We start from the raw sequence: 15,000 nt of genomic DNA, 5'->3' as shown, positions 1-15,000 counted from the left end.
CTCTCTCCTCTCTCTCTCCCCCTCTCCCTCTTCCTCCCTCCGCTCTCTCTCCCCCTCTCTCCTCCTCTCCCCCCTCTCTCCCTCCGACAGGTGTCCTATTCTACCGGAGCTCTGGCCAAATCCGTCTACGAGAAGATGTTCAACTGGATGGTTCTGAGAATCAACCAGTCGCTGGACACCAAACTCCCGAGGCAATATTTCCTCGGAGTGTTGGACATCGCGGGATTTGAGATCTTTGACGTGTGTATTACTTAACATTCAGTCGCTTACATAGATTGTACAGCACAGAAACAGGACATTCGGCCCCACTGATCCGTGCTGGTGTTCATGCTCCACACGCGCCTCCTCTCGCCCCCTCTTCATCTCACCCCATCAGCACATCCTCCTATTCCTTTCCCCCTCCTGTGTTTATCCAGCTTCCCCTTAAATGCATCTCTGCTCTTCGCCTCAACCACTCCCTGTGGTAGCGAGTTCCACATTCTCACCACTCTCTGGGGAAAGAAGTTTCTCCTGAATTCCCGATTGGATTTATTAGTGACTACCTCCTATTTATGGCCCCTAGTTTTCCTAGAATCATAGAATGATACTGGCACAGAAGGAGGCCATTCGGCCCACCATGCCTGTGCCGGCAATTTGGTAGTGCTGTCCAAATAGTCTCACTCCCCCGCTCTTTCCCCAGAGCCCTGCAAATTTTCCCCTTCAAGTATTTCTCCAATTCCCTTTTGAAAGTCACCATTGAATCTGCTTCCACTGCCCTTTCAGGCAACGCATTCCAGATCACAACGACTCGCTGCGTAAAATAAATTCTCCTCATCTCCCCCTCTGGTTCTTTTGCCAATTATCTTAAATCCGTGTCCTCTGGTTACCGACCCTCCTGCCAGTAGAAACAGTTTCTCCTTATTTACTCTATCAAAAGCATTCATGATTTTGAACACCTCTATTAAATCTCCTTTTAACCTTCTCTGCGCGAAGGAGAACAATCCCAGCTTCTCTAGTCTCTCCACATCACTGAAGTCCCTCATCCCTGGTACCATTCTGGTCAATCTCCCCTTAACCTTCTCTGCTCTAAGGAGAACAATCCCAGCTTCTCCAGTCTCTCCACATCACTGAAGTCCCTCATCCCTGGTACCATTCTGGTCAATCTCCCCTTAACCTTCTCTGCTCCAAGGAGAACAACCCCAGCTTCTCCAGTCTCTCCACATCACTGAAGTCCCTCATCCCTGGTACCATTCTGGTCAATCTCCTCTTAACCTTCTCTGCTCTAAGGAGAACAATCCCAGCTTCTCCAATCTCTCCACATCACTGAAGTCCCTCATCCCTGGTACCATTCTGGTCAATCTCCCCTTAACCTTCTCTGCTCCAAGGAGAACAATCCCAGCTTCTCCAGTCTCTCCACGTAACTGAAGTCCCTCATCCCTGGTACCATTCTGGTCAATCTCCCCTTAACCTTCTCTGCTCCAAGGAGAACAATCCCAGCTTCACCAGTCTCTTCACATAACTGAAGTCCCTCATCTCTGGTACCATTCTGGTCAATCTCCTCTTAACCTTGTCTGCTCTAAGGAGAACAATCCCAGCTTCTCCAGTCTCTCCACATAACTGTAATCCCTCATCCCTGGTACCATTCTGGCCAATCTCCCCTTAACCTTCTCTGCTCTAAGGAGAACAATCCCAGCTTCGCCAGTCTCTCCACGTAACTGAAGTCCCTCATCCCTGGTACCATTCTGGTCAATCTCCCCTTAACCTTCTCTGCTCCAAGGAGAACAATCCCAGCTTCTCCAGTCTCTCCACATAACTGAAGTCCCTCATCCCTGGTACCATTCTGGTCAATCTCCCCTTAACCTTCTCTGCTCTAAGGAGAACAACCCCAGCTTCTCCAGTCTCTCCACATCACTGAAGTCCCTCATCCCTGGTACCATTCTGGTCAATCTCCCCTTAACCTTCTCTGCTCCAAGGAGAACAATCCCAGCTTCTCCAGTCTCTCCACATAACTGAAGTCGCTCATCCCTGGTACCATTCTGGTCAATCTCCTCTTAACCTTCTCTGCTCTAAGGAGAACAACCCCAGCTTCTCCAGTCTCTCCACATAACTGAAGTCCCTCATCCCTGGTACCATTCTGGTCAATCTCCTCTTAACCTTCTCTGCTCTAAGGAGAACAACCCCAGCTTCTCCAGTCTCTCCACGTCACCGAAGTCCCTCATCCCTGGTACCATTCTGGTCAATCTCCTCTCAACCTTCTCTGCTCGAAGGAGAACAACCCCAGCTTCTCCAGTCTCTCCACATCACTGAAGTCCCTCATCCCTGGTACCATTCTGGTCAATCTTCTCTTAACCGTCTCTGCTCTAAGGAGAACAACCCCAGCTTCTCCAGTCTCTCCACATAACTGAAGTCCCTCATCACTGGTACCATTCTGGTCAATCTCCCCTTAACCTTCTCTGCTCTAAGGAGAACAACCCCAGCTTCTCCAGTCTCTCCACATCACTGAAGTCCCTCATCCCTGGTACCGATTCTGGTCAATCTCCCCTTAACCTTCTCTGCTCTAAGGAGAACAACCCCAGCTTCTCCAGTCTCTCCACATAACTGAAGTCCCTCATCCCTGGTACCATTCTGGTCAATCTCCTCTTAACCTTCTCTGCTCTAAGGAGAACAACCCCAGCTTCTCCAGTCTCTCCACATAACTGAAGTCCCTCATCCCTGGTACCATTCTGGTCAATCTCCTCTTAACCGTCTCTGCTCTAAGGAGAACAATCCCAGCTTCTCCAGTCTCTCCACATCACTGAAGTCCCTCATCCCTGGTACCATTCTGGTCAATCTTCTCTTAACCGTCTCTGCTCTAAGGAGAACAATCCCAGCTTCTCCAGTCTCTCCACATCACTGAAGTCCCTCATCCCTGGTACCATTCTGGTCAATCTCCCCTTAACCTTCTCTGCTCCAAGGAGAACAATCCCAGCTTCTCCAGTCTCTCCACATAACTGAAGTCCCTCATCCCTGGTACCATTCTGGTCAATCTCCCCTTAACCTTCTCTGCTCCAAGGAGAACAATCCCAGCTTCTCCAGTCTCTCCACATAACTGAAGTACCTCATCCCTGGTACCATTCTGGTCAATCTCCCCTTAACCTTCTCTGCTCTAAGGAGAACAACCCCAGCTTCTCCAGTCTCTCCACATAACTGAAGTCCCTCATCACTGGTACCATTCTGGTCAATCTCCTCTTAACCTTCTCTGCTCTAAGGAGAACAACCCCAGCTTCTCCAGTCTCTCCACATAACTGAAGCCCCTCATCCCTGGTACCATTCTGGTCAATCTCCCCTTAACCTTCTCTGCTCCAAGGAGAACAATCCCAGCTTCTCCAGTCTCTCCACATAACTGAAGTCCCTCATCCCTGGTACCATTCTGGTCAATCTCCCCTTAACCTTCTCTGCTCCAAGGAGAACAATCCCAGCTTCTCCAGTCTCTCCACATCACTGAAGTCCCTCATCCCTGGTACCATTCTGGTCAATCTCCCCTTAACCTTCTCTGCTCTAAGGAGAACAACCCCAGCTTCTCCAGTCTCTCCACATAACTGAAGTCCCTCATCCCTGGTACCATTCTGGTCAATCTCCCCTTAACCTTCTCTGCTCCAAGGAGAACAATCCCAGCTTCTCCAGTCTCTCCACATCACTGAAGTCCCTCATCCCTGGTACCATTCTGGTCAATCTCCCCTTAACCTTCTCTGCTCTAAGGAGTTTTGATTCCCCTACAAGTGGAAACATCTTCTCTATGTCTATCCTATTGAAGCCCTTCATCATTTTAAAGACTTCTATCAGGCCACCCCTTTTCCAGATAAAAGCGCCCCAGCCTGTTTAGTCTCTCCTGAGAGTTATAACCTTTCACTTTGGTCAAGGGCGTGGGTTTTACGGAGCATCTTAAAGAAGGAGAGAGAAGAACCGAGACGGAGAGGTTTAGGGAGGAAATAACAGAGCTTCGGGCCCCGGCATCTGAAGGCACAGCCGCCAATGGTGCAGCGATTCAAATCAAGGGATCCGCAAGAGGCCAGAATTGGAGTAACATAGAAACATAGAGTATAGGAGCAGGAGTAGGCCATTCGGCCCCTCGAGCCTGCTCCGCCATTCAATGAGATCATGGCTGATCATCCAAACTCAGTACCCTGTCCCTGCCTTCTCCCCATATCCCTTGATCCCTTTAGCCTTAAGAAATATATCCAACTCCTTCTTGAATATATTTAATGAACTGGCCTCTACTGCCTTCTGTGGTAGAGAATTCCACAGGTTCACCACTCTCTGGGTGAAGAAATTCCTTCTCATTTCTGTCCTAAATGGCTTACCCCTTATCCTTAGACTGTGAGCCCTGGTTCTGGACTCTCCGACCATCGGGAACATCCTTCCTGCAGCTAGTCTGTCTAGTCCTGTCAGAATTTTATAAGTTTCAATGTGATCCCCCCTCATTCTTCTAAACTCCAGTGAGTACAAGCCCAATCGACCCAATCTCTCCTCATACGTCATTCCTGCCATCCCAGGTATCAGTCTGGTGAATCTTCGCTGAACTCCCTCCATGGCAAGAACATCCTTCCTCAGATAAGGCGACCAAAACTGCACACAATACTCAAGGTGTGGTCTCACCGAGGCCCTGTACAACTGCAGCAAGACATCCTTGTTCCTGTACTCGAATCCTCTCGCTATGAAGGCCAACATGCCATTTGCCTTCTTAACCGCCTGCTGCACCTGCATGCTTACCTTCAGCGACTGGTGCACAAGGACACCCAGGTCTCGTTGCACTTCCCCTTCTCCCAAACTATTGCCATTCAGATAATAACCTGCCTTCCTGTTTTTGTCACCAAAGTGGATAACCTCACATTTATCCAAGTTATATTGCATCTGCCATGCTTCTGCCCAATCACCCAACCTGTCCAAATCATACTGGAGTTTCTCGGCATCCTCTTCACAGCACACACGCCCACCCAGCTTTGTGTCGTCTGCAAAGTTGGAGCTATTACATCTAGTTCCCTCGCCTAGATCATTAATATATATTGTGAATAGCTGGGGTCCTTGGACCGATCCCTGCGGTACCCCACTAGTCACTGCCTGCCGCTCAGAAAGAGACCCAGAGATCTCGGAGGGTTGTAGGGACTGGAGGAGGTTACAGAGATATGGAGGGGCAATGAGGTCATGGAGGTGAATTGAAAATGAGGGGGAAAGTTTTACAATCGAGGCGTTGCTAATGTAGGTCAGTGAGATCATGGGGTGACGGGTGAACGGGACCTGGTGCGAGTTTGGACACGGGTCTGACGAGACTCTTTAATTGGGAAATAACTTCTGATTCTCTCTGGTTCTCAGTTCAACAGCTTTGAGCAGCTCTGCATTAACTTCACCAATGAGAAACTGCAACAGTTCTTCAATCATCACATGTTCGTCCTGGAGCAGGAGGAGTACAAGAAGGAGGGCATCGAGTGGGAATTCATCGATTTCGGCATGGACCTCCAGGCCTGTATAGACCTCATCGAGAAGGTGTGGCTCGTGGAGCTCCTCATGTCCTTCTCTCAATCCTCTCCTTCTCCCAATCCACCCGCCCTCTCCCAATCCACCCGTCCTCTCCCAATCCACCCATCCTTCTCCCAATCCACCCGTCCTTCTCCCAATCCACCCGTCCTCTCCCAATTCCCGTCCTTCTCCCAATCCACCCGTCCTTCTCCCAATCCACCCGTCCTCTCCCAATCCACCCGTCCTCTCCCAATCCTCACCTCCTCTCCCAATCCTCCCGTCCTTCTCCCAATCCACCCGTCCTCTCCCAATCCACCCGTCCGTCTCCCAATCCACCCGCCCGTCTCCCAATCCACCCGTCCTTCTCCCAATCCACCCGTCCTTCTCCCAATCCACCCGTCCTTCTCCCAATCCACCCGTCCTTCTCCCAATCCACCCGTCCTTCTCCCAATCCACCCGTCCTTCTCCCAATCCACCCGTCCTTCTCCCAATCCACCCGTCCTCCCCCAATCCACCCGTCCTTCTCCCAATCCACCCGTCCTTCTCCCAATCCACCCGTCCTTCTCCCAATCCACCCGTCCTTCTCCCAATCCACCCGTCCTTCTCCCAATCCACCCGTCCTTCTCCCAATCCACCCGTCCTTCTCCCAATCCACCCGTCCTTCTCCCAATCCACCCGTCCTTCTCCCAATCCACCCGTCCTCTCCCAATCCACCCGTCCTTCTCCCAATCCACCCGTCCTTCTCCCAATCCACCCGTCCTTCTCCCAATCCACCCGTCCTCTCCCAATCCACCCGCCCGTCTCCCAATCCACCCGTCCTTCTCCCAATCCACCCGTCCTTCTCCCAATCCACCCGTCCTTCTCCCAATCCACACGTCCTTCTCCCAATCCACCCGTCCTTCTCCCAATCCACCCGTCCTTCTCCCAATCCACCCGTCCTTCTCCCAATCCACCCGTCCGTCTCCCAATCCACCCGTCCTCTCCCAATCCACCCGTCCTTCTCCCAATCCACCCGTCCGTCTCCCAATCCACCCGTCCTTCTCCCAATCCACCCGTCCTTCTCCCAATCCACCCGTCCTTCTCCCAATCCACCCATCCTCGCCCAATCCACCCGTCCTTCTCCCAATCCACCCGTCCTCTCCCAATCCACCCGTCCTTCTCCCAATCCACCCGCCCTTCTCCCAATCCACCCGTCCTTCTCCCAATCCACCCGTCCTTCTCCCAATCCACCCGTCCTTCTCCCAATCCACCCGTCCTTCTCCCAATCCACCCATCCGTCTCCCAATCCACCCGTCCTCTCCCAATCCACCCGTCCTCTCCCAATCCACCCGTCCTTCTCCCAATCCACCCGTCCTTCTCCCAATCCACCCGTCCTTCTCCCAATCCACCCGTCCTTCTCCCAATCCACCCGTCCTCTCCCAATCCACCCGTCCTTCTCCCAATCCACCCGTCCTTCTCCCAATCCACCCGTCCTTCTCCCAATCCACCCGTCCTCTCCCAATCTACCCGTCCTTCTCCCAATCCACCCGTCCTTCTCCCAATCCACCCGTCCTTCTCCCAATCCACCCGTCCTTCTCCCAATCCACCCGTCCTTCTCCCAATCCACCCTCCTTCTCCCAATCCACCCGTCCTTCTCCCAATCCACCCGTCCTCTCCCAATCCACCCGTCCTTCTCCCAATCCACCCGTCCGTCTCCCAATCCACCCGTCCTTCTCCCAATCCACCCGTCCTTCTCCCAATCCACCCGTCCTTCTCCCAATCCACCCGTCCTTCTCCCCATCCACGCGTCCTTCTCCCAATCCACCCGTCCTCTCCCAATCCACCCGTCCTTCTCCCAATCCACCCGTCCATCTCCCAATCCACCCGTCCTTCTCCCAATCCACCCGTCCTTCTCCCAATCCACCCGTCCTCTCCCAATCCACCCGTCCTTCTCCCAATCCACCCGTCCGTCTCCCAATCCACCCGTCCTCTCCCAATCCACCCGTCCTCTCCCAAGCCACCTGTCCTTCTCCCAATCCACCCGTCCTCTCCCAATCCACCCGTCCTTCTCCCAATCCACCCGTCCTTCTCCCAATCCACCCGTCCGTCTCCCAATCCACCCGTCCTTCTCCCAATCCACCCGTCCTTCTCCCAATCCACCCGTCCTTCTCCCAATCCAGCCGTCCTTCTCCCAATCCACCCGTCCTTCTCCCAATCCACCCGTCCTTCTCCCAATCCACCCGTCCTCTCCCAATCCACCCGTCCTCTCCCAATCCACCCGTCCTTCTCCCAATCCACCCGTCCTTCTCCCAATCCACCCGTTCTTCTCCCAATCCACCCGTCCCTCTCCCAATCCACCCGTCCTTCTCCCAATCCACCCGTCCTTCTCCCAATCCACCCGTCCTTCTCCCAATCCACCCGTCCTCTCCCAATCCACCCGTCCTTCTCCCAATCCACCCGTTCCTCTCCCAATCCACCCGTCCTCTCCCAATCCACCCGTCCGTCTCCCAATCCACCCTTCCTTCTCCCAATCCACCCGTCCTTCTCCCAATCCACCCGTCCTCACCCAATCCACCCGTCCTTCTCCCAATCCACCCGTCCTCTCCCAATCCACCCGTCCTCTCCCAATCCACCCGTCCTTCTCCCAATCCACCCGTCCTTCTCCCAATCCACCCGTCCTTCTCCCAATCCACCCGTCCTTCTCCCAATCCACCCGTCCTCTCCCAATCCACCCGTCCTTCTCCCAATCCACCCGTCCTTCTCCCAATCCACCCGTCCTTCTCCCAATCCACCCGTCCTTCTCCCAATCCACCCGTCCTTCTCCCAATCCACCCGTCCTTCTCCCAATCCACCCGTCCTTCTCCCAATCCACCCGTCCTTCTCCCAATCCACCCGTCCTCTCCCAATCCACCCGTCCTTCTCCCAATCCACCCGTCCTTCTCCCAATCCACCCGTCCTTCTCCCAATCCACCCGCCCGTCTCCCAATCCACCCGTCCTTCTCCCAATCCACCCGTCCTTCTTCCAATCCACCCGTCCTTCTCCCAATCCACCCGTCCTTCTCCCAATCCACCCGTCCTTCTCCCAATCCACCCGTCCTTCTCCCAATCCACCCGTCCTTCTCCCAATCCACCCGTCCTTCTCCCAATCCACCCGTCCTTCTCCCAATCCACCCGTCCTTCTCCCAATCCACCCGTCCTCTCCCAATCCACCCGTCCTTCTCCCAATCCACCCGTCCTTCTCCCAATCCACCCGTCCTTCTCCCAATCCACCCGCCCGTCTCCCAATCCACCCGTCCTTCTCCCAATCCACCCGTCCTTCTCCCAATCCACCCGTCCTTCTCCCAATCCACCCGTCCTTCTCCCAATCCATCCGTCCTTCTCCCAATCCACCCGTCCTTCTCCCAATCCACCCGTCCTTCTCCCAATCCACCCGTCCGTCTCCCAATCCACCCGTCCTTCTCCCAATCCACCCGTCCTTCTCCCAATCCACCCGTCCTTCTCCCAATCCACCCGTCCTCGCCCAATCCACCCGTCCTTCTCCCAATCCACCCGTCCTCTCCCAATCCACCCGTCCTTCTCCCAATCCACCCGCCCTTCTCCCAATCCACCCGTCCTTCTCCCAATCCACCCGTCCTTCTCCCAATCCACCCGTCCTTCTCCCAATCCACCCATCCGTCTCCCAATCCACCCGTCCTCTCCCAATCCACCCGTCCTCTCCCAATCCACCCGTCCTTCTCCCAATCCACCCGTCCTTCTCCCAATCCACCCGTCCTTCTCCCAATCCACCCGTCCTTCTCCCAATCCACCCGTCCTCTCCCAATCCACCCGTCCTTCTCCCAATCCACCCGTCCTTCTCCCAATCCACCCGTCCTTCTCCCAATCCACCCGTCCTCTCCCAATCTACCCGTCCTTCTCCCAATCCACCCGTCCTTCTCCCAATCCACCCGTCCTTCTCCCAATCCACCCGTCCTTCTCCCAATCCACCCGTCCTTCTCCCAATCCACCCGTCCTTCTCCCAATCCACCCTCCTTCTCCCAATCCACCCGTCCTTCTCCCAATCCACCCGTCCTCTCCCAATCCACCCGTCCTTCTCCCAATCCACCCGTCCGTCTCCCAATCCACCCGTCCTTCTCCCAATCCACCCGTCCTTCTCCCAATCCACCCGTCCTTCTCCCAATCCACCCGTCCTTCTCCCCATCCACGCGTCCTTCTCCCAATCCACCCGTCCTCTCCCAATCCACCCGTCCTTCTCCCAATCCACCCGTCCATCTCCCAATCCACCCGTCCTTCTCCCAATCCACCCGTCCTTCTCCCAATCCACCCGTCCTCTCCCAATCCACCCGTCCTTCTCCCAATCCACCCGTCCGTCTCCCAATCCACCCGTCCTCTCCCAATCCACCCGTCCTCTCCCAAGCCACCTGTCCTTCTCCCAATCCACCCGTCCTCTCCCAATCCACCCGTCCTTCTCCCAATCCACCCGTCCTTCTCCCAATCCACCCGTCCGTCTCCCAATCCACCCGTCCTTCTCCCAATCCACCCGTCCTTCTCCCAATCCACCCGTCCTTCTCCCAATCCAGCCGTCCTTCTCCCAATCCACCCGTCCTTCTCCCAATCCACCCGTCCTTCTCCCAATCCACCCGTCCTCTCCCAATCCACCCGTCCTCTCCCAATCCACCCGTCCTTCTCCCAATCCACCCGTCCTTCTCCCAATCCACCCGTTCTTCTCCCAATCCACCCGTCCCTCTCCCAATCCACCCGTCCTTCTCCCAATCCACCCGTCCTTCTCCCAATCCACCCGTCCTTCTCCCAATCCACCCGTCCTCTCCCAATCCACCCGTCCTTCTCCCAATCCACCCGTTCCTCTCCCAATCCACCCGTCCTCTCCCAATCCACCCGTCCGTCTCCCAATCCACCCTTCCTTCTCCCAATCCACCCGTCCTTCTCCCAATCCACCCGTCCTCACCCAATCCACCCGTCCTTCTCCCAATCCACCCGTCCTCTCCCAATCCACCCGTCCTCTCCCAATCCACCCGTCCTTCTCCCAATCCACCCGTCCTTCTCCCAATCCACCCGTCCTTCTCCCAATCCACCCGTCCTTCTCCCAATCCACCCGTCCTCTCCCAATCCACCCGTCCTTCTCCCAATCCACCCGTCCTTCTCCCAATCCACCCGTCCTTCTCCCAATCCACCCGTCCTTCTCCCAATCCACCCGTCCTTCTCCCAATCCACCCGTCCTTCTCCCAATCCACCCGTCCTTCTCCCAATCCACCCGTCCTTCTCCCAATCCACCCGTCCTCTCCCAATCCACCCGTCCTTCTCCCAATCCACCCGTCCTTCTCCCAATCCACCCGTCCTTCTCCCAATCCACCCGCCCGTCTCCCAATCCACCCGTCCTTCTCCCAATCCACCCGTCCTTCTTCCAATCCACCCGTCCTTCTCCCAATCCACCCGTCCTTCTCCCAATCCACCCGTCCTTCTCCCAATCCACCCGTCCTTCTCCCAATCCACCCGTCCTTCTCCCAATCCACCCGTCCTTCTCCCAATCCACCCGTCCTTCTCCCAATCCACCCGTCCTTCTCCCAATCCACCCGTCCTCTCCCAATCCACCCGTCCTTCTCCCAATCCACCCGTCCTTCTCCCAATCCACCCGTCCTTCTCCCAATCCACCCGCCCGTCTCCCAATCCACCCGTCCTTCTCCCAATCCACCCGTCCTTCTCCCAATCCACCCGTCCTTCTCCCAATCCACCCGTCCTTCTCCCAATCCATCCGTCCTTCTCCCAATCCACCCGTCCTTCTCCCAATCCACCCGTCCTTCTCCCAATCCACCCGTCCTTCTCCCAATCCACCCGTCCGTCTCCCAATCCACCCGTCCTTCTCCCAATCCACCCGTCCTTCTCCCAATCCACCCGTCCTTCTCCCAATCCACCCGTCCTCGCCCAATCCACCCGTCCTTCTCCCAATCCACCCGTCCTCTCCCAATCCACCCGTCCTTCTCCCAATCCACCCGCCCTTCTCCCAATCCACCCGTCCTTCTCCCAATCCACCCGTCCTTCTCCCAATCCACCCGTCCTTCTCCCAATCCACCCATCCGTCTCCCAATCCACCCGTCCTCTCCCAATCCACCCGTCCTCTCCCAATCCACCCATCCTTCTCCCAATCCACCCGTCCTTCTCCCAATCCACCCCTCCTTCTCCCAATCCACCCGTCCTTCTCCCAATCCACCCGTCCTCTCCCAATCCACCCGTCCTTCTCCCAATCCACCCGTCCTTCTCCCAATCCACCCGTCCTTCTCCCAATCCACCCGTCCTTCTCCCAATCCACCCGTCCTCTCCCAATCTACCCGTCCTTCTCCCAATCCACCCGTCCTTCTCCCAATCCACCCGTCCTTCTCCCAATCCACCCGTCCTTCTCCCAATCCACCCGTCCTTCTCCCAATCCACCCGTCCTTCTCCCAATCCACCCGTCCTCCTCCCAATTCACCCGTCCTCTCCCAATCCACCCGTCCTTCTCCCAATCCACCCGTCCTTCTCCCAATCCACCCGTCCTTCTCCCAATCCACCCGTCCTTCTCCCAATCCACCCGTCCTTCTCCCAATCCACCCGTCCTCTCCCAATCCACCCGTCCTTCTCCCAATCCACCCGTCCGTCTCCCAATCCACCCGTCCTTCTCCCAATCCACCCGTCCTTCTCCCAATCCACCCGTCCTTCTCCCAATCCACCCGTCCTTCTCCCAATCCACCCGTCCTTCTCCCCATCCACGCGTCCTTCTCCCAATCCACCCGCCTTCTCCCAATCCACCCGTCCTTCTCCCAATCCACCCGTCCTTCTCCCAATCCACCCGTCCGTCTCCCAATCCACCCGTCCTCTCCCAATCCACCCGTCCTCTCCCAATCCACCCGTCCTTCTCCCAATCCACCCGTCCTTCTCCCAATCCACCCGTCCTCTCCCAATCCACCCGTCCTTCTCCCAATCCACCCGTCCTTCTCCCAATCCACCCGTCCGTCTCCCAATCCACCCGTCCTTCTCCCAATCCACCCGTCCTTCTCCCAATCCACCCGTCCTTCTCCCAATCCAGCTGTCCTTCTCCCAATCCACCCGTCCTTCTCCCAATCCACCCGTCCTTCTCCCAATCCACCCGTCCTCTCCCAATCCACCCGTCCTTCTCCCAATCCACCCGTCCTTCTCCCAATCCACCCGTCCTTCTCCCAATCCACCCGTCCTTCTCCCAATCCACCCGTCCCTCTCCCAATCCACCCGTCCTTCTCCCAATCCACCCGTCCTTCTCCCAATCCACCCGTCCTTCTCCCAATCCACCCGTCCCTCTCCCAATCCACCCGTCCTCTCCCAATCCACCCGTCCGTCTCCCAATCCACCCTTCCTTCTCCCAATCCACCCGTCCTTCTCCCAATCCACCTGTCCTTCTCCCAATCCACCCGTCCTTCTCCCAATCCACCCGTCCTTCTCCCAATCCACCCATCCTCTCCCAATCCACCCGTCCTTCTCCCAATCCACCCGTCCTTCTCCCAATCCACCCGTCCTCTCCCAATCCACCCGTCCTTCTCCCAATCCACCCGTCCGTCTCCCAATCCACCCGTCCTTCTCCCAATCCACCCGTCCTCTCCCAATCCACCCGTCCTTCTCCCAATCCACCCGTCCTCTCCCAATCCGCCCGTCCTTCTCCCAATCCACCCGTCCTTCTCCCAATCCACCCGTCCTCTCCCAATCCACCCATCCTCTCCCAATCCACCCGTCCTCTCCCAATCCACCCGTCCGTCTCCCAATCCACCCGTCCTCTCCCAATCCACCCGTCCTTCTCCCAATCCACCCGTCCTTCTCCCAATCCACCCGTCCTTCCCCCAATCCACCCGTCCTCTCTCAATCCACCCGTCATTCTCCCAATCCACCCGTCCTCTCCCAATCCACCCGTCCTCTCCCAATCCACCCGTCCTCTCCCAATCCACCCGTCCTTCTCCCAATCCACCCGTCCTTCTCCCAATCCACCCGTCCGTCTCCCAATCCACCCGTCCTTCTCCCAATCCACCCGTCCTTCTCCCAATCCACCCGTCCTCTCCCAATCCACCCGTCCTTCTCCCAATCCACCCGTCCTTCTCCCAATCCACCCGTCCTTCTCCCAATCCACCCGTCCTTCTCCCAATCCACCGGTCCTTCTCCCAATCCACCCGTCCTTCTCCCAATCCACCCGTCCTTCTCCCAATCCACCCGTCCTTCTCCCAATCCACCCGTCCTTCTCCCAATCCACCCGTCCTTCTCCCAATCCACCCGTCCTCCTCCCAATCCACCCGTCCTCTCCCAATCCACCAGTCCTTCTCCCAATCCACCCGTCCTTCTCCCAATCCACCCGTCCTTCTCCCAATCCACCCGTCGTTCTCCCAATCCACCCGTCCTTCTCCCAATCCACCCGTCCTCTCCCAATCCACCCGTCCTTCTCCCAATCCACCCGTCCTTCTCCCAATCCACCCGTCCGTCTCCCAATCCACCCGTCCTTCTCCCAATCCACCCGTCCTTCTCCCAAACCACCCGTCCTTCTCCCAATCCACCCGTCCTTCTCCCAATCCACCCGTCCGTCTCCCAATCCACCCGTCCTCTCCCACTCCACCCGTCCTTCTCCCAATCCACCCGTCCTTCTCCCAATCCACCCGTCCTTCTCCCAATCCACCCGTCCTCTCCCAATCCACCCGTCCTTCTCCCAATCCACCCGTCCTTCTCCCAATCCACCCGTCCTTCTCCCAATCCACCCGTCCTTCTCCCAATCCACCCGTCCTTCTCCCAATCCACCCGTCCGTCTCCCAATCCACTCGTCCTTCTCCCAATCCACCCGTCCTTCTCCCAATCCACCCGTCCGTCTCCCAATCCACTCGTCCTCTCCCAATCCACCCGTCCTTCTCCCAATCCACCCGTCCTTCTCCCAATCCACCCGTCCTCTCCCAATCCACCCGTCATTCTCCCAATCCACCCGTCCTCTCCCAATCCACCCGTCCTTCTCCCAAGCCACCCGTCCTTCTCCCAATCCACCCGTCCTTCTCCCAATCCACCCGCCCTTCTCCCAATCCACCCGTCCTCTCCCAATCCACCCGTCCTCTCCAAATCCACCCGTCCTTCTCCCAATCCACCCGTCCTTCTCCCAATCCACCCGTCCTTCTCCCAACCCACCCGTCCTCTCCCAATCCACCCGTCCTTCTCCCAATCCACCCGTCCCTCTCCCAATCCACCCGTCCTCTCCCAATCCACCCGTCCGTCTCCCAATCCACCCTTCCTTCTCCCAATCCACCCGTCCTTCTCCCAATCCACCCGTCCTTCTCCCAATCCACCCGTCCTCTCCCAATCCACCCGTCCGTCTCCCAATCCACCCTTCCTTCTCCCAATCCACCCGTCCTTCTCCCAATCCACCCGTCCTCTCCCAATCCACCCGTCCTTGTCCCAATCCACCCGTCCTCTCCCAATCCGCCCGTCCTTCTCCCAATCCACCCGTCCTTCTCCCAATCCACCCGTCCTCTCCCAATCCACCCGTCCTCTCCCAATCCACCCGTC

The 15,000-nt window shown here is 56.7% G+C and overlaps 1 protein-coding gene across 1 annotated transcript in view; it reads left to right on the top strand.

Moving 5' to 3' along the window:
* The window catches only part of LOC147118181 (myosin-6-like), a 128,630-nt gene that overhangs the window by 9,115 nt on the left and 104,515 nt on the right, over positions 1-15,000 (top strand). The window contains exons 2-3 of the mRNA XM_085983672.1: positions 91-240; positions 5,329-5,499. Coding sequence (XP_085839798.1) covers positions 91-240; positions 5,329-5,499 — 321 coding nt within the window. The remainder of the gene's footprint in view (positions 1-90; positions 241-5,328; positions 5,500-15,000) is intronic.

This window comes from Somniosus microcephalus, chromosome 4, assembly GCF_052327205.1.
Source record: "Somniosus microcephalus isolate GS21.2 chromosome 4, FLI_Smic_1.0, whole genome shotgun sequence".
NCBI lineage: Eukaryota > Metazoa > Chordata > Chondrichthyes > Squaliformes > Somniosidae > Somniosus > Somniosus microcephalus.
This window is presented reverse-complemented; position numbering and strand designations above follow the sequence as displayed.